This window comes from Choloepus didactylus, chromosome 6, assembly GCF_015220235.1.
Source record: "Choloepus didactylus isolate mChoDid1 chromosome 6, mChoDid1.pri, whole genome shotgun sequence".
Taxonomy (NCBI): domain Eukaryota; kingdom Metazoa; phylum Chordata; class Mammalia; order Pilosa; family Megalonychidae; genus Choloepus; species Choloepus didactylus.
Genome location: NC_051312.1, coordinates 53951320 through 53971619, shown reverse-complemented (window position 1 = coordinate 53971619; position 20300 = coordinate 53951320). Strand labels below are relative to the sequence as shown.

The 20300-nt window shown below is 35.9% G+C and overlaps 1 protein-coding gene across 9 annotated transcripts in view; it reads left to right on the top strand.

The window, feature by feature from the left end:
* Positions 1-20300, top strand: part of ANO3 (anoctamin 3) — a 334560-nt gene that overhangs the window by 187492 nt on the left and 126768 nt on the right. For 5 of the 9 annotated variants that reach the window (XR_005217391.1, XM_037839166.1, XM_037839165.1 and 2 more), the window contains 3 exons: positions 591-674; positions 3892-4050; positions 19092-19192. Coding sequence is in view for 8 of the 9 variants with exons in the window: in XM_037839166.1 (XP_037695094.1) it covers positions 591-674; positions 3892-4050; positions 19092-19192 (344 nt within the window). In the remaining variant the exon portion in view is untranslated. The remainder of the gene's footprint in view (positions 1-590; positions 675-3891; positions 4051-19091; positions 19193-20300) is intronic. The other 4 variants (XM_037839168.1, XM_037839169.1, XM_037839171.1 and 1 more) reach the window with 1 other exon arrangement.

Here is a 20300-nt window from a genome sequence, read left to right as displayed (position 1 = left end):
GTTCTTTATTCATAATTCCGAAGATATTTCCAAGTTTTACCATGCTTCTCTATTGCCATTTTGAAGTCTACCTTTCATTGTCCTTGTAAACTCATCACTAATAACTTATAGTTGATAGAACGCTAGATAAGAAAATTCGATTTGCAAATATATTTACTCAGAGAGAGAAACAAAACTTTTCTATAATAGCTAAGGTCATTTATTGACAAGAATATGTAGATTTTGTCTTTTGTATAATGGCTGTTTCTCTGGGAGAGTTTAGTACTTATTCTACTTAGAATTAAAATAGTAGATAACAATAACTGTCAGGATTCCATTTTCAGTCTGTACTATTCTTGAAATATGAAAAGCATGTAAAATCATTTAAAACTTTCTTACCTTCTAAGTTTTTCTAACAACCACTCATTTGATATCTAAGTCTTCTCACTGAAGACCTTTTTCCTTAACATAGGATTAAATAAGTCATTAGTAAGACTCAGTTTATACTTAATACAGATTAGAAAAGATGATATACTTTAAGTAAAGGAAATGTAAAAGAAAAAAACAAGAAAATTTGTATATTACTTCATTTTCAACCAATCCTTGTTTAGATCAGCATGGAGAGGACTGGAGGCAATGGGTCACGGCTAAAAAGCAAAAGGGCATACCTTGGGGATTGCAGTTATTCTACAACTGTGAGTCTTCATTTTAACCTGTTATAGTTTAATCTGTTCTAAACTTTGGAGGGGAGAAGATGATAAATGACAACAGGATTTTTTTTCTTGGCTTTATATTCTTGAGCTTGGCCCTACTTGGATACACAGAACTATGGCTGCTCCCTTTCTTTCCTATTCCTTCCCTCCTTCCTTTCTTCATTCTACAAATATTTATAATGACTACCATATATCAGACCATGGGTTAGATGCTTAGGATACTCTGTGAACAAAACAGTATAAAGTCCTTTCCCTCATTCAATTTATATTCTAGTGCAGGAAGACAGACAATCAATAAAAGCTAATAAATAAATTATTTCATTTTTTTTTTTTTTTTTTTTTTAGCATGTTTGAAGTTAACAGGTAGTAATGAAAAATATAGTGGGGAAAGTGGGATCAAGAGTGAAGATTAAGATAGAGGAGAATTGAAGGCTCTTGCACAGAGGAGTTATGTGATCTGATTTATATTTTCAAGGATTACTAAGGTATCACAACTGTATGTTATGTATGTTATGTACAGAATGTGGGGAGCAGAGGCAGAAGCAAGGGGATGAGTTAGGCTATTGCAGTACCCTGTCAAATAGTCAAGAGAGGATTACGGTTCAGACCAGAGTGGCAAGGTTGAAAGTGTTAAATGTAATCATATTCTAAATAGTTTGAAGGATTTCCTGATGATTTAAATGTTAGATGAGTAATAAATAGAGGAAACAAAGATAGCACAAGGATTTTGGTCTGAGCAATTTGAGGGATAGTGTTTCAATCAACCAGAACAAAGAACTTTGTGGGAGGATCCTGCAGAAGATAAAGAGTTCAGTTTTGGACAGTTAACTTTGAGGTGTCTGTTAGACATCCAAGTGAAAAAAATCAAGAAGGCAGTTGGATATACAAAACTATGAATATAAATTAAGAAGTCATCAACATATACAGATGGTTATTTAAAGCCATGAGACTAGAGGAAATCGTAAGGAATGGAGTATGGATATAAAAGATAAAAGGAATAGGAACTAGTTCATAAACAGATCGTAGAGAAGAGGGAAAACATTCAACACTGAGAAAGAGTCACTAATGAAGTAGGAGAAAATCCAAATAAGTGAAGTGTCCTGGGTGTCAAAGGGAAAACATGTATTAAGGAGAGGATGATTCATTGCTAATAGGTAAAGTAAGAAGAGGACTGGAAATTGGTAATTCTGTACAGCAATGGGTAGTCATTGGTGACCTTGATGAGAAAATGTAATGGTGGAGGCCAAAGTATGTCTTCTGTGACCAAGAATAGGTTCTCTGTCCGTTAGGAGCTGTGAATGGCCTTCTTTCTATTAATCTTCTGAAACCAGTTTGTAACTGCTCATGCCCTCAAACTAGGAATGTTTACTTGTGTATGCATCATTTTCTTTTTTAAACATAGTTGTCAAGACAACCAAATAAGATATGAAATAGGTGTGAGTTCTGGCTTTAGTATTTTCTTTTGTATGATATCTGGAATGTCACTTAACCTCTTTGGCTCTATGTACTTATGTCAATATCTACCTAAAGTGCCATGAAGATAAATTAAGTATTCTTACAAAGCACTTGGCACAATGCGTGGCATGTAGCGGGTGTTCAATAAGTGATATCTATCGTCATTATTGTCACTATTAACATTATTATGAGACTTCAGGATCCCAGTGACTCCCCTGGTGTTAATTGCTTAGTCACTTTGTGATATCTAACTCAGTAAGATAACCTTGGAAATCTCATAACATGCCCCTTCATTGAAGAAAAGGCTGTGGGCAAAAGCCTTCTTTTTCTTGAGCTTGGGAACATCTACTATTCTGAATTCACACACTTCAACCTATTCTCTCTAAAACGCCAGAGCTGACCTGAGGCTCCTGAGGAAACTTAGCCTGTCCCTGTAGGATGACAACCTCTCAGACATCTTGTCTTAGTTTCCCTGAATGACTCCTGGGCCTTTATCCTTTTGGGGCCAAGTTCCTCTGATCCTCACACCTTTTACCTGGAGCTATCTACATCTCCAAAGAAATCTGAGATGCCTTTGTGTGAAATTATCAGATGCTCCCTAAAAGTTAGGAAATTTTTAAAATCTAAAGAATGCGTATGTGGGGAACCTGGAATAGAGAGTCAGTGTAAATGCTCAAATAATTTGAAGGAAAATGTGTGCTGTGGGAGAAAGCAGGACAATGGAAATGGTAGCTAAGAACTTGTACCTGAAGACAGACAGAATTGGATTCAATTCCTGACTCTTCTGTGGTCTGGGGCAATATACTGGGAAAGCCTCCTGAGAGGACCATCAAGAAAATCTGTTGATCGTAAAGCTGAGTCTGTTAAACTCACTCATAGCAAATGAGAATATCACCTGCATAGTGTTAATTAGTGTTTCAAAAGGGAGAAGTTAGGGAAGAGTTGTCATATGGTTTTAGGGCCTGTGGGTGATTTCAAGGTGGGTATTGCAAGATGGAGATTTGCTTGATAATTGAGTAGAGTTTAGAGTTTATGATGAAATAGCTTTGGACTGATGGGCCTAGTAAGGTGAGGATCTTTAAGCAGTCTTGACGGGCAAACTATTTGTCTTGTTGGTTCACAGTCTTATTTTCTGGGAGCAAGTATTCCCTCGAGAAAGCAGCTAAGTTCTTGTTTGCTATCAGTATTGTTGAACAGATGCTTAGGAAAATAATGCCTGGCCCAAGTATTATTTAACACAAGGAATTACGTTGGTTTCAATTCCAAGTACTTATTTTCTCTATGCCTTTATCTTTAGATATGTATTTATTTTATAATAAAATGTATTTTATAAGAAAAAGAAATTATGTCTTTATCTTCAAAAATACAAGTTGTGAAATTAAATAAGATAAAGCACGTAAAGCACTTATATTTTGGCCTTATATTCAGTAAATACTTAATATATGTTAGTTGATAATATTTCCCAAGGCCTTATCAAATAAAGCATACACATTTTGATGCCAGCATCAGAGAGCCCATGTTCTGGTTTTAGACTGCCTAATTTCAAATCCTGGAACATCACTTGCTAGCTTGTCTCCTGTAGTAGACTGCAAACTTTCTTTAATCATCTTTCCTTATCTCACATTTAGGATGTAAAAACACTCCTTTAGAAATTGGCCTGCCAGAATCCAAACAGAAGTGATTGAAACCTAAATGTGAGTGCTTGTTCAATCCACACTATTAATAATGATTGCTTTATTTGCAGAATGACATGAATTACATAGCATCCGGTGGCCTTCTATTCAAAGATGGCAAAAAGAGGATTGATTACATCCTGGTTTATAGAAAGTCAAATATACAATATGACAAAAGAAAAATCTTTGAAAAGAACCTCAGAGCAGAAGGCTTGATGTTGGAGAAGGAGGTATGTGCTTTAATATTATTAGTTATATGATATAATATGCTGGAACAGATATGGTTGCTTATATTTAGTATGGAAAGTGTGTAGCACATGGCTTTTTAAAATATATTGTTTCTTCCACATGTAAAATACATATCACAGTCACATTTAAATATGCATTTCATTTTTTACTGTATACATTTCTATAATATTTACATATTTTTCAAGGGGCATTGACTGTTCCTGCAATTGCAGAAACTAAAGAAGGAATGCCTATACCTATATAAAATAGAAAACCCTGTGAAAAGGAAAATAAGATATTGAAAGGAAAGAGTTTACCAAATTGTTAATGTCTGTGCTTCAGTGGTGGAATTATATATGATTTTCTTGTCAATCATTTTCATTTGCCTTTTTTTCAAATATACTTTAAATAACACTATTGTTTTTTCTAATGAAACAAAGTGTCAGTGCTCACTGGGGAAAAAAAAGAAAATAGAAAGAAGAAAAAATTTGCATACCTTATAGTGCTATTATCTAAAAATAACCACTCTTGTTATTTTATTTCTCATATTTCAGAAAAAAACACTATAATATAAAAAATTAAAAGTATAGAAATGTACAAAATAAAAACTAATAGTCCACATCTATGTTCTTCCAAATCATACTCTCCTCTCTATTGGTGGCCTGGTTAACAGCCTGATTTTATACTGCCAGGTGCCCCTCAAAATATCATATAGATATATATTCATATTTACATGAAAGTATATATTTCCATAAAAGAAATCATCATATATATAACATATGCATACTACTCTGCTACTCAATTCTCTCCTTTAGGAGTATATTAAATTTTCAGTCCGTTTAGTCCATTTAGAGCCAACTCATTTTGTTGTTGTTGTTGTTTTAAAAATTAGGTGCATAGTCTTACAACTTGGGAATTTAATCAACCATTCCTCTATTGGAAGAAAATTAAAATTAATTAAAAATAATAAAATTAAATAAATTTCCATTCAAATTAAATTAAAATTATCATCACTGTGTTTTAACTGGCATTCTAAAAAATGGGAAGACAAGATCAAAGAACTCTAATGCTTTGATTACCTATCTACATAATTTGCTAATAAGCTTTGTGAATCTTTGAGCATCTCCTAGTATTAGTTTTCTGAAGAGTACGCATTAGGAAATACTGATCTTTATCCTAAGAAAAATGGTAAGCTCCTGAATAGTTTTAAGCAAGGCAATAACATGACTATATTCCTTTTCAAAAATGATAACTTGCATCCTTTATATATAAAAACCAAAGAATCCATAAGAAAAATATTAGAGTTAATAAACAAATTCAGTGAAATTGCAGGGCATTGTTTCTATACATCAGCAATGAATAATCTGAAATGGAAATTAAGAAAATATTTCCATTTACAATAGCTATTAAAAGAATAAAATATCTAGTAATAAATGTACACCGAATACTACAAAACACTGCTGAAAGTAATCAAAGAGGACCTAAAGAAATCGCAAGACATCCTGTGTTCATGGACTGGAAGACTTAATACTGTTAATATGCCCATACCACCCAAAGTGATAAACCATTTCAATGAAACCTTATCAAAACTCCAGCAGCCTTTTTTTTTTTTTTTTTTTTTTTGTAGAAATAGAAAAGCTGATCCTTAGATTTATATAGGATTGCTAAGGGCCCTGAATAACCAAATCAAGCTTGAAAAAGAACAAAATTGAAGGTCTCCCGTCTCCTAATTTCAAAACTTACCACAAAGCCAAAGTAATCAAAGCAGTGTTTTACTGGCATAACAGTAAACATATGGAACAATGGAATAGAATTGGGAGTCCAGAAATGAACCCGTGCATCTATGGCCAGTTGATTTTCAACAAGGATGGCAAGTACATTAAATGGAAAAAAAATAGTCTCTTCCAAAAATTGTTCTAGGAAAACTGGATATTCACATGCTAAAGAGTGAAGTTGGATCCCCACTTCACAACATATACAAAAATTAATACAAAATGAATCAAGGACCTAAACATAAGAGCTAAATCCTTGAAACTCATAGAAGAATATAAAGGGAAAAGCCATTTTGGCTTTGAATTTGGCAATGTATTCTTAGATATGACACCAAAATCATGAACAAAAGATAAAAATAGATAAGCTGCAAGTCAACAAAATTAAAAGCTTTTTTACATCAAAGAACATTATCAAGAAAGTGAAAAGAAATCCTACAGAACAGGAGAAAATAGATGTAAATCCTATATCTAAGAAGGGTTTAATATCCAGAGTATATAAAGAACTGCTACAACTCAACAACAAAAAAATAACATAATGGTAAAAATGGGCAAAGGATTTGAATAGACATTTCTCCAAAGAAGAAATATAAATGGCCAATAAGCACATGAAAAGATGCTCAAAATTAGTTCTCAGGGAAATACAAATCAAAACCGCATTGAGATATTATTTCACACTAACTAGAATCGCTACCAATAAAAGAACATAAAATTTCACGTATTGGAGAACTTGTTGGTTCATTGCTGGTGGAGATATAAGATGGGGCAACTGCTGTTCAAGACAGTTTAGCGGTTCCTCAGAAAGTTAAGTATAGAATTACCATATTTAGAACCAGTATATACCACAAGGAATTAAAGCAGGGACTCGAATAGACATTTGCACACTGATGTTCATAGCAGCATTATTCACAATTGCCAAAAGATGGACGCAACCCAAGTGTCCGTCAACCAATGATTGGATAAGTAAAATGTGTTCTGTACATATGATGGATATTATTCACCTGCAAAAAATATGCAGTCCTGATACATGCTATAAAATGGATGAATCTTGAAGACATCATGCTTAGTGAAATAAGTCAGATGCAAAAGGACAAATACTGTATGATCTTGCTGATATGAAATAATTAGAATAAGCTAACTCTCATGGAGTCAGATTCTGGAGTATAGATTACCAAGGGCCGGGGTGGGGGGTAGGGAATTTGGAGTTCATGCTTGATTTTTACAGAGTCTCTATTTGGATTGATTGTAAAGTTTTGGCAATGGATAGTGGTGATAGTAGCACAATATTGTGAATGTAATTAACAGCTCTGACTTATATATGTGACTGTGTTTAAAAGGGGAAATTATAAGTTGTGTATATGTTACTAGAATAAAAATTTTTAAAAAATAGGACTGTGCAACATAGTGAACCCTATTTTAAAAGATGGCCTGTAGTTAATAGCACAATTATAAAAAATGTTCTTTCATGAATTGAAACAAATATTCAGTACTAATGCAAGGTGTTAATAATGGGGTGGTTGCATTAGTTAGGGTTCTCTAGGGAAACAGAATCAACAAGAGATATCTATAAATACAAGATTTTATAAAAGTGTCTCATGCAACTGTGGGTATGCATGAGTTCAAATTCCATAGGGCAGGCAGCAGACTGGCAACTCCAATGAAGATGTTCAATGAACTCCTCAGGCAGCGAACTGGCAACTTTGACAAGCATGCTTGATGGGCTTCTCAGGAAATGCTTCGCTGGCTAGCCAAAGAAGAAGTGAAGGTCCTCTATCTGTCTTGCTTAAAAGTCTTCAACTGATTGTATTAAATCCAGCTGATTGAATTCTCTCATTGTGGAAGACATGCCCTTCCTTGATGTAATCAGTCACAGCTGCAGCCAATTGACTGATGATTTAATAAACCAGCCTTCTGGTTTATTAACCAGCCACGAATGTCCTTGCAGTAACAATTAGGCCAGTGCTTGCTTGACCAGACACCTGGGCACCATCACCTGGCCAAGTTGTCACATGAACCTAACCATCGTGGTGGTATATAGGAACTCTGTGTTTCATGTATTTATGCATGACTTTTCTGTAAACCTACCACTTACCTAATAAAAACAACAACAATAGCAACAACACACACACACACACGTACACACAAATCAAACCTAATTTGAGGTTGTCACAAGGACTTAAAATAATGTATGTACAAGTTCTAGGACAGGGGCTGGCATAGGTAGGTTCTCCCAAAATAATAGCTGATATTATAAAAACAAAATAAAACAAAGCAAAAAAAAAAACAAAAATACCTGTGATGCAGTACCACTTCATACCCACTAGCATGGCTATTTTAAAAAAAGCTAAAAGTAGCAAATATTGGCAAGGATACAGAGAAATTGGAATCCTTGTACATTGCTAGTGGGGATGTAAAATGGTGCCACTGCTGTGGAAAACAATTTGGCAGTTTCTCTAGAAGTTAAGCATAGTATCACCACATGACCTGCAATCCCTCTTCTAGGAATATACCCGCAAGAATTGAAAACAGGAACTTTGACAGATACTTGTACACCAATGTTCATAGTAGCATTATTCATAATAGTCAAAAGGTGAAACCAACTCATATGTCCATCAACAGATGAATGGATAAAAAATGCAATATATACATACAGTGAGTATTGTTTCACCGTAGTAAGGAATGAATTCTGCTACGTGCTACAACATGGATGAACCTTGAAATCATGTTGGCTGAATTAAGCCGGGCATAGAAGGACAGATAATGGGATTCCACTTATATCTAGAATAAACAAATTCAAATATACAGAAAATAGATTAGAGGTTATCAAAGGCAGGGGGTGGAGGGGAATGAGGAGTTATTCCTTAATAGGTCCAGAGTTTCTGTTTGGTTTCATGAAAAAGTCTTGGTAAAGGATGGTGGTGACAGTAGCACAACACTGTGGAGTGATTAATACCACTGAAGTATACAAGTAAAATGGTTGAAACGGGAAATTTTGTGTTATATTACGTGTTACTACAATTAAAAACAAACAAACAAAAAGCAGCGGTCCAGCATTTCCCATTTTAACCATTTTAAGTGTATACTGAGCTGTTTTCCACTCTGGGCTGAAAAAGGCAACCATTCACAATAAACCTGCTGGGTTTCAGATCCACGGTCTATACTCTGACAATATTATGACAGAACATTGACTTTGAGAAGTTTGGAGTGTTGTTGTAACATCCTGTCCAAACACCTATCCCATTATGGACCTATTATCGGTTCGATTCTATAAAACTATAAAGTATAGGGAGCTATTTTTTTCTTCCTTCTTACATGAAGTCAGGCCACTGAGAGCCTAAAGTAGCAGCTGGAAGTAGAGTCTTTTCTGAGAGCACTTCCTAGAACTTTTTGTTTTGCTCACTTCAAAGCTGGCCTAACTAAAGTCTTCCCAGGAGCCCATCATGCCTTGCTTCCATATAAATCCCTCAGATACCTAGTGGTGAACAGTATACAAGCTCAATCTTAAAATCTCATAATCAAATTCTAGCTCTGCTATTAATGACCTTTCTTACTTTGGGCAATTAAATTCTTAAAGCATCAGGTTTTTCATCTATAGTAAGGACATTGAAATATATACTTGATATGGTTGTTGTCAGGATAAAAATGAGACAGCACATTCAGCTTGCTTCAATAATGTTAGATCTCAACCCTTTTCCCATGCCCACTCCCAATGAGTAGTTGAGCAAATCTTTTAAGTCAGTAAGATGAATTAGTCTTATGTAACTTTTTCAAGGATGGCAGAGCTGAAAAGAAGTGGCTAACAGGTTTTGTCAGGGGAAGATGCTGGAAAGATAAGTCTGTAGGATAGGACACTCCCTGGCTTCATAGAGATTTTTAAAATAGGGGATCTGGGATTAAAAAAGAAAGGATCGAAAACCAGTGGAAAGCACGGGAACAGAGATAAAGGCATAGAAGGTGACAGAGGTGAACCCAAACGTCCGTGTCCTTTGTGTTTGCTACTTTGCCCCATGCTTGTTCTGATTTCACACCCCATGTCTACCTGTTTGATGATCTACCTTCAAGGCTACAGATGAGTGAGAAAGAAAAAAAAAATCACTTGGTTGATATATTATTGTCATTTGCAAGAAAATTTTAGAGTTCTTAATATCTTTTAGTTAATTTTCCTAGGCAAATGAATCTTTTTGTAACATATGGCAACATCAGAATCTTATAGGATGAATTGGAATATTTATACCTTTTTTTTTTTTTAAGGGAAACAAATCTTAATTCATCTATACCAAAGGACCCAGCCAAACATCTTTGAAAATGAGTCATCCCATCCTGAGGATATGTAAAATAGCACCCCCTCAGGCAACTGCAGGAGAATGGAATTAGTCTAAATTTATTTCCATCTGAGTAGAAATGTGATTAGAATCCAGCTTTACTGAAATGGTTTAAATATACCATTTGGTTTATATAACCTCATTAGATATGTAGATTGGTTTTATAAAATATGTATATTTAGCCTACAACATATTCTCCACTTTTCTTCATCATAAAAAGGGAATAAGTGCAAAATTGAGTGCCTCCTAAGCATTTGTTCAGTGTTATCTCACAGATTCTTATGTTCATAAGTAACTTGCCCAAAGTCAGTAGGTTAGTATAGCACAAACAGGATTCCAATTCTTGTCTGTTTATTGCAAAGTCCATGCTCTTTTCATTATAGTATTGTATTTGTTGTGACAACAAAATGGAACAATGTATAAGAAAGTACTTAGTAAGCACTCAGTAAATGTTAGATTCCCTACAAACATTCTTTTTCCTCCTTCAAAACTTGTAATGCAGCTCATCGCATTAGTGTCAAGTCGCATCACAACTTAAGGCCCAGGGGTCCTTACAGCCTCTCTATAAGTTTTCAGAGTCAGATACAGGGCAGTTTCTGAAAACAACACTCACAGAGTCACAAATTAATATGCAAACAATAAAGAGAACACACATGGTTTCAGGATAAAAGGTTAGATGGGTTATTAATCTATATTAAAGGGGGAAACTAGTCTTACAGATCCAAACAGGATAAATATAGTTAGAAAACTAAAGTTATAGAGGCTGTAGGTTGTTCACAAGGAAGAGATAAAATTTGGAAGAGTTGTTATATCTCTAGCAGGTAGCAGCTTGGCCAGCACAATCCCAGCAGAGTGACTTGCACATAGTAGTTACTCAATAAACATCTGTGGAATGACTTACTCAACTTGGCCATTTTATTAGCTATTGTAGGTTGCCATGTACACAATTAATTTGGCTAGAGCTGTTGTTTTTAGAATAAAGTGGCCTGAAAATGAGTAATATTATTGCTGTGACCTAGTCAAGAAAAATAAGAATATTAGGAGAAGCCTAGGAGTCAAAGTATAGGGTGCTCCATATCGTAATTCCTGGATGAATTGGGGTCTTTATCAAGAGCCCTGAGCTAGGTTCTCCTCAGCAGGTAGTTGAAGACTCTCTGAGAAGAAGCCTTTTCAGGCCCTGGTTACTCAGTACCACCAAAGTAAGAGGCTGAATTTGAAAAATAATCATTATGTCTTCACAAAGTGTTCTAGGGCTTGGGTCTGGTATTCGGTGTCCTGGAAGAGGCTGACTGCCAGGAAGATGAAGTTTGTTATATCTGTTCCTTTCCTAAATTGAACTTTAAGAACAAATCAAGGTGTCAGGCAGGCTGCATTCTCATTTGACTCAGGGTCCTTTTCCAAGCTTGTATGGTTGTGGCAGGGATCAGTTCCTTGTGCTTGTAGGACTAAGGTCCCTGTTTCCTTGCTGGCTTTCTGCCAGGGGCTACTTTCTGCTCCTAAAAATAACCCTCATTCTTTGCCACATGGCCCTCATTGTATTCAAAGCCAGCCATGGAGATTGCACTGAATCCCTCTAACCCTTTGAATCCTCTTGCCACAAAGAGCCAGGTCCCATTTAAGGGCCCACCTGATTAGGTTGATGTCAGACCCCAGAAAAAAGAGTGTAACATATAGAAGGAATGTCTGATCCAGGGGCTCTGCTGCTTATCTCACAGAAAATAGGTGCCCCATAAACTAAAGAATGAAGGCTGTTCAAGGCTGTTTCAGCCACAGTGGCACCCCAACCCCAAAAGACGGGTAAAAGCAAGGTCAAATATGTCTATAAGAGGAACAACCAAAAAGGCCTGCTCTCCCTAGATAGATAACGCAGCTGCTTTTCTAAGAAGAATAATGTGCCAAAATCCTAGCAACCTGTCAGCCTAGAAATTGATAGGCACTAGCCCAATTGAGGCACAGGATGCACTCAGCAGGCACCCTTCTCCCCAACACCATTCCCTGCCCACGTGGGTTTTTCCTTTAAAAAATTCTGCTCTCAGATAGAGAGCTGGAGCCGTTTTTCCTTTCTTTCTTTTCTGATGGCTCCCACCTGCTTTCTTCTGCTTTCTTCCTCTAATTAACCTTAAACTCTCTTCTTAAACCATGACTTGCTGCGTTGTGTGGATTCTTGAACGGCTCTGGACCTAACAGATGAGTCCATAGAAGATAATCTCTCCTAAAGTCAAATGTACAATATAAAATAACCTAGTCATGAGAATGACTATCACTTTGTATTTACATGCCCTGGGGGTCATCTAGGGTGTGCACAACAGGGGACAGAGATTTTGCCTACCACGCTTAGAATTTTGCCTACCACACTATTTAAGAAATGCAGTATCAAAGTTCATTGCCTTTGTAAGCAAAAAGACTTAAGAAACTTAACTCTCTGCAAGAAACTTAACTCTCTGGTGACAAGATAGAACCAAAGTATATTTTTATTTTTAAGTCTTATGTTAACTTATGAATAACTGGCATGCAAATAGGCATAGCTCTCTGTTAAATCCAGTATATTACATTGTCATAAGCCTTTATTAAGTCTTAAATTTTCTACTATTGAAATCTGTGACCTTTAGTTGGAACTTAATTTTTTTTAAGTATTAAATTGAAAATATCAAGGGTTTGTAAGGAAAATGGATTTATATAAATGTCAGCATGTATTGGGTTTGTTAGCAGAAAAATGGAAGGTATTTCTTAGGGAACGAGTCCGTGTTTTATTTGTTCACGTTCTTCAAAGCTGAGCACTGAGCTTAACACAGAGTACTTCACACTCACTGAATTGCCTGCTGATGTGGACAGTTTCATGATGATAATGACATACACACATTGGAAGGCCTTATGAATGAACAGTTAGATGGTTTGTATCCATCAGTGTACTTGCTTTATAAACCAAGTATATTTGCAAATCATGTCAGCAGTTTGTCTTTTCTTAGACTTAAAACCATGAGCTACCACATCCTATTTTTTTTCCTTCTGTGCTGCCAACTTGCAGAGTGACTTTGTAAAAATGCAATTTTTAAGCTTTCTCTTCTCTCAAGAGTGAATATTCTACCTCTTGGGAATGTTGGGTGGAATAATTAAATAATAGTGTGAAGTGTGAAGGTGGTGGGTGTTTTGTTCTCTCTGAGAAGCCTGCCTTCATTAGAGTTCAATAGAATAATGCCAGATTGGGGAGCTTTCTATTCCAAGGGAGAAGGTAATCTTTCTCCTGCCAACACAATTTCTTCTCCACCCCCTGCCCAATAGCTGCAAGAAAATGGAACTTTTTTTAAAGTAGAGGCATAACAAGAGATAAATGAAGTTGAGGAAGTTATAAAAGTTATAAAAGATGACAGTTCATGTTACTTGAAAAAGCTCATGTATAAATAAATATGAATATTTGTTTAAGGTTAATAAATATAAAATGAAAACATTCTGGCAGTATGTGCACTTAGCTTGACATTTTACTCATTGATGGTAGAGTCATCACAATGTAGAAACAGCCTTCTAAAGCATCCCCTTTATTTAAATGTATTAGACTGTTTCACATCCTATAGGTTGACAGGAATGAATTCATGATCAGTGGTAGGCAAGCTGTTCTTGATGCTAATTTGAATCCTGACATAGTGCTCTCTTCCATAAGTTTCTGGCTCATTTGAATTTTTATCTTCATCTCTTACTTAGGTACAAGTATTATATAGAATGCATACTCAAAATAAATTCACTCATTCATTCATTCATTGATTTAACAAATGCTTAGTGAGTATCTACTATGTGCCTTGCATAGTTTTGGGTAGTTGGAATATATTAATACAATAACAAAAAAAGATCTCTTTTCTCATGTGTAAGTTTTCACTTGGGTAAGTAAATTACCTCATTCATTAGAGGGCAATAAACATTAAGGGGAAAAAAAATAGACCAGAATTAGAAGGATGGAGGCATTTACAAGTAGTAAAATTAAAAAGATGGTCTGTGTAGTTGTCAATGAGGCCTTCTCAATGAGGTGAAATTTGTGCAAATCTGTAAAAGAGGTAAGGGAAGTAGCAAGCAAATATCGGGAAGAAGAGGTTCCATGTAGCAGAAACAGTTAAAGCAGAAATCCTAGGTCAAAAGTGTGATTTGTCTACAACCCAGAACCCATGAATCTCGAAGACAGTTGTATAAAAATGTAGCTTATGAGGGGTGACAATGGGATTGGGAAAGCCATAAGGACCACACTCCACTTTGTCTAGTTTATGGATGGATGTGTAGAAAAATAGGGGAAGGAAACAAACAGACAAAGGTATCCAGTGTTCTTTTTTACTTCAATTGCTCTTTTTCACTCTAATTATTATTCTTGTTATTTTTGTGTGTGTGCTAATGAAGGTGTCAGGGATTGATTTGGGTGATGAATGTACCACTATGTAATGGTACTGTAAACAATCGAAAGTACGATTTGTTTTGTATGACTGTGTGGTATGTGAATATATCTCAATAAAATGAAGATTAAAAAAAAAAAAAAAAAAAAAGTGTGATTTGTAAGTTTGAGAGCGGCCAAGCAAGTAACCTAATGATGCAAGTGGAGTGAGTGAGAGGGAGCGTAGTAGGAGAGAAGGTTAGGGAGACAACCGAGGATGAAGTTATGAAAGGACATGTAGGGCATTCAAGGAACTTTAGCTTTCACTCTGAATAAAGGAGGGTTCTGAGAAAAGAAATGACAATCTGAGTTACATTTTAAAGGGTCAGTTATAAGAGCAAGAATGTGAACAAAGTCTCTCTTAGGCTGCAGGAATCCAGACCAGAGATGATAATAATGGCTTAGACCAGTGCAGTCGCTACGGAGGAGGTGGGGATGATCAGATTCTGGCTGTTTGTACCACTGGATAAAACAAACCAGGAACAACCTGATGGTATGAAACCTGAATTCTCCTGGCTTGTGTTGCTGTGGATGTTAAGATTTCCCGGATCTCTCCTGATACGTGTACAGACATTATTTACTTCATGCTGCTACTCTACGCTGGCAACCAGCATACCTAGGCTTCTGGCATTATGATGCTCTGAGGGAGAATGAGATCTCCCTTCGCTACGAAATAAGGCCCAGCTCCCGAGAAACTATTTCTTACTCCAGGATCGGCCTATTCCATGATAGAGGTCTCCACTTTCTACCTCCCATGCAACCTTTAGAAAGAATGCAATGATCAGTGCATTTCTCAAGGTCTGGGTTATTCAGGCTTAAATCACCCTATAGAGAACTTCTCAGTCTGGTAGAGATTGATTTTATTAGAGTCTAAACTCACTTGTCTTTATGGGGGTTCCTCTTCCAGCTTCTGGGGTAAATGAAGACTGCATGTGTTTTGTGTTATCGTCAGGACTGCAGTTTTCTCTCTTTGAGTAAATAGTGCTTGAATAAGAATCCATATCTCCCCAGGAACAAACATTAATATATAGGCTTTAGGCAATTTAAATACATACAGAGGGAAGACATAAATCTTCCAAAGAAACTATAAAGTCTACAGAAATATAGTTTTACTAAAATGTATACCCAGTTTATATTCTAGGAATACCACTTAACTCCTTATTCACTTGATTCAAATAGTGAAATTAAGTTTTCCCCAAATCATAGATTGTTACTGGCTTTATGCTAGTTATAACTCAAAGGCCTATTACAGGTGCCTTACACGATCAAGTAACAGGCCTCTCTAAAAATGAATCTGGTAACTACTTATTGAGAAACAAATAATAAGAGGAGGGAAATATTCCAGTGAAGTTTTGAAATTAACTGTTACTTTAGCTAGGGACCAACCTGGTAGGCCATTCTCTCAACTGGGAACTAATATTTCTGGAAAGCCCCTTGTGGACAAGCTCTTTACATGCCCCATGTCATATAAATCTCACAGCAGCTCTGCATTTCTCACATGAGAAAACTGAAGATCCCAGAGATTAAGTGGTTTTTCCCAAGGTCATAGAACTAGTAAATGGTAGAGATGAATTTGTGCCTAAGTCTTTGTGATTCAAACACCATGCTTTTTCTACCATACTATGTGATTTGTTCCAAGTAGGTGGACCAGACTGAAGAAATTTAAATTGCACTTGATAAATGAAAGGCAAATTAGTGTAACAAAAGTAGTCAAATCATAATTTCAAAAGAAGGGTCCTTGTCATTATTTTGAAGATAAGGACTTTTGTATGGCTAAGACAGGAAAGTTGTAATAAACCATTAAATAATTCTTTCACTTGCCCCAGCTGAAACAGTCATTTAAATAGGTGGATGCCTGTATTTTTTTATGTATCAAAAAGCTTTTCTTGTCTCTGCTGTTCCTTTGAAGGGGTCTTTCAGCCAAATCTGGGATATTCACTGAAAAGAGCCTGGAGATATCCAGATCCTAATGTTCACCTTCTCCTTTATCAGTGACAGATTTCTAGCTGGGTGATAAACATATTTTTTAGAAACACTTGTTTGAATTAATCAATGCTCATTTAAAAATGATATATGTTATTTTCCCAAGCCATGGTTAATGTGTGTGTAACTTAATCTGACTTGAAAGGCCTGTAGATTTTTTTAGACATAGCTATCTCCTGTTCTGACATTGTCAGTTTTAATTTCTATAATTCTTTTCCTTTAATTTGAAATAAACATATTCCAAGTAGGAAAAATCATTTAGAACTTGTATTGCTGTGAAAGCATCCTTTGCTATTTTTTTCAAGGTAATTTGCAAGACATTTGTACCTCATTAAGCTATGAGGGGGAAAAATTCATGGCAAAAGTTTGGAAATTCATCATACTGTATTATCATCTTACATATTTTCAGCAAGAATGGATATATTAAAGTGTCTCAGAAGTCCTTTAGTGAGAAACCCAAAATTGGTTTGATTATGGATGCTCTCCCACTCCTCGGTTTTTCATAGTAATCTTGTGGAATAAACTTTGGCAAATTCTAGTCTTGTGTAAGTGCTGGCCCAAAGGCAAGGATTGCCAGAATGCCTTCTAAGTTTGAATATTTGTCCAATGCTTGCCCCATGGCTCCCTAATAATACTGTTTGGAAATGTTTATAATTTAAGTTTGAAATAATGTTCTGCCAAACCTGTGAGCTAGTCATCTAGAATTTGGGCATATATAAATATAGGAATGTAACATTTCATAAGTTTAATTTTAAAATATACATGACTTTAAATTAAACTGACAAATTTCTTCCCCATTTTGAACTTTTAACATTGGTGTTTCTCTTGAGAAGTTCTATCTGGGTGAAAGAATGTTGTGCCAGTTTGAATGTATTGTGTCCCCCAAAATGCCATTATCTTTGATGCAATCTTGTGTAGATAGACATATTAGTGTTGATTAGATTATAATTCTTTGAGTGTTTCCATGGAGATGTGACCCACCTAATTGTAGGTTATAACTCTGATTGGATGATTTCCATGGAGGTGTGGCCCTGCCCATTCAGCATGGGCCTTGATTAGTTCACTAGAGCACTATATAAGCTCAGACAGGAGTGAGCTTGCTACAGCCAAGAGCTGCATAGAAGCTGAGAGAAGAACTGCAGATGAGAGACAGTTTGAAGATGGCCATTGAAAGCAGACTCTTGCTCCGGAAGAGCTAAGAGAGGACAAACACCCCAAGAGCAACTGTGAGTGACATTTTGGAGAGAAGCTGAAGCCTAGAGAGGAATGTCCTGGGAGAAAGCCATTTTGAAACCAGAACTTTGGAGCAGATGCCAGCCACATGCCTTCCCAGCTAACAGGTTTTCCGGATGCCATTGGCCATCCTCCAGTGAAGGTACCTGATTGTTGATGCATTACCTTGGACACTTTATGGCCTTAAGACTGTAGCTGTGTAACCAAATAAACCCCCTTTTATAAAAGCCAATCCATTTCTGGTGTTTTGCATTCCAGCAGGATTAGCAAACTAGAACAAATGTTAACCAAATGAAGTCCAGCTGGGGCTAATCTGGCAGGTGTCATTAAATAGAAGCAAACTGTAGTTCTTCCTTTACAGATGTTCAGCTCCTATTATTATATGAAGCAAGGCTCTGTGGGATTCACTGGTAGGAAAGCCACAAACATGTTCCTTGCTCTGTGGGGCTCAGACATCAGAGGAACATCAAGAAATAACTTTTTAGGTTTTTTAACATGAATGATATGTAATGCCAAAGTAGTCACTTATCTAGTTGGTTATTTATTTTAGCCTATGGGATCAAATCTAAGAATCATGATGATTCTTAGATTTGATAGTAGAATGAGCAAAATATGCAGAACAATGGAATCCAATTTTTTGAATTCTAAGAATTAGACCAGAGTATCCATATATTGTAAAAATGCTCCTCAGATAATTCTGATGCATACTTGACTTGGCTTAAAAATATCTAGTCTAGGTCAAACACACTTAAATTCTTAAGAACTCTTGATACAGGTAAAGGTGAACTAAAAGGTTGGAGTAAATGGCAAATATGACAGCTCAACAAGGGCACAGACTTGTATATTTTATACACCAGTGTTTTTTCAGGATTATCACAGGACCTAGCAAATAGTATTTACTCAATTAAATGTATTGGAAGAATATACGAATGAATGGATAAATTAATGATGGCCACTCTCAGTGTTTTTCTACCACTTCTGAGCAGAAATGAGAGGATCCTGTTAAAGTGTCTATCAAGAATAACTTAAGATTCCTAGCTGGACCATGATTATTCTGATTGGGGTTTCTGGATCTTGATAATGATCAATTGTAGGAAAATCTCCTGACTCACATAGATGATTATTTCGTGTATACAATGGCATTATTATATTTTTATTAAGTGTTTGATATTAAACTTTCTTTACTCATACAAATTCCTCTAAATTCAGTGATAATGTTTCCTGCTTACCCAAGGGAACAAATGTGCCCTCCCCCCAAATCAAAATATGGCATGACTTATCATCAGCTTGCTTCTAAACATTGTTACCTCTCTTGTTATCCTTTGCAGCCAGCTGTTGCAAACCCTGATATCATGTTTATTAAAATTCACATTCCATGGGAAACGCTGTGCATATATGCAGAGAGGCTGAATATCAGGATGCCCTTCAGGTACTTTCCAATTTTATTTCATTCTATATCAAAATGTATTGAGATGAGTCTGTCTTTTGCGACCCCTTAGAGCAATCAATGCAACCGTGTTTACAAAGGAAATTTTTTTCTTCCAAAGTTTAGGTTATGCTGGGCAGTTTTTCCCTTCTACTTTTTTTTTTTCCTAATGTGGTAAACTTCCTGTTTCTTTATAGATGCTTTGCATCATTTCGGCATGGATCTGACTAGACGGAGGGATAAACAGTTGTTTTCAAATTTTACCCTATAATATCATTATCAAGGTCAAACTCCGTTTGTATTTCATATGGATGGATAGACCTCTTGTTATATTTTGTGGAAGTTTATAACATCCTATGTATACAAATATAGTGTTTTTCTTTCTGTATAGAGGTAAGCAAGAATCATTTCTCAGGTACAGTCCAACCAAGACTGTTTCTTAGCTCTGTCCTCGGTACCAAGGGAGAAATGACGTAAAGGAGACTATTGCTCAGTTCAAAGACTTTTCTCAGTCTTATTTTTTAATCAGGCAAAGATGAATATACATCAGTTTCCTTATCTTGAGTATTCTGTGTGTTATATGCAAAAAAGATCGCTTTCTCCATCATTTCTCAAAATAAAAATCAACAGTGAGTTCCAACTGCATTTTAATTAATCACATAGAAGATATAAAAGTTTACCTTGATTTGGAACTCAGTATGCTTCATCAGCTACTTAGAAGGTTTAAAGAGGTTCAGAGTACACAGCATGCCAGTAAAAGGGCCTCTAGGTAATGAGTATGAAAGAACACTGAGTGCAATTTGAAAGCACAGAGAAATTCCTCCGAACTGGTAGCATGAAAGAGGCCATCTCTGAGAGGAGTGCTGACATCCTCAATTCTAATGACAAGCGTCTATGGTATCCATGATAATATGTAAGATACTGATCCCCATTTTCTGAGTCATATGAAATACCCCAGGGTTTCAAAGCTATAACCATTGTTGTCCACAAAGCAGAAATTGATTTTTGCCAAATAATGAGAAATCTCACTGTCAATATTAGAATTAGATGCCTAAATTGCTCATGCAATTCATGCTTGGCTAAGAGTTTAAAAGTTCTTTATAGAGCTACT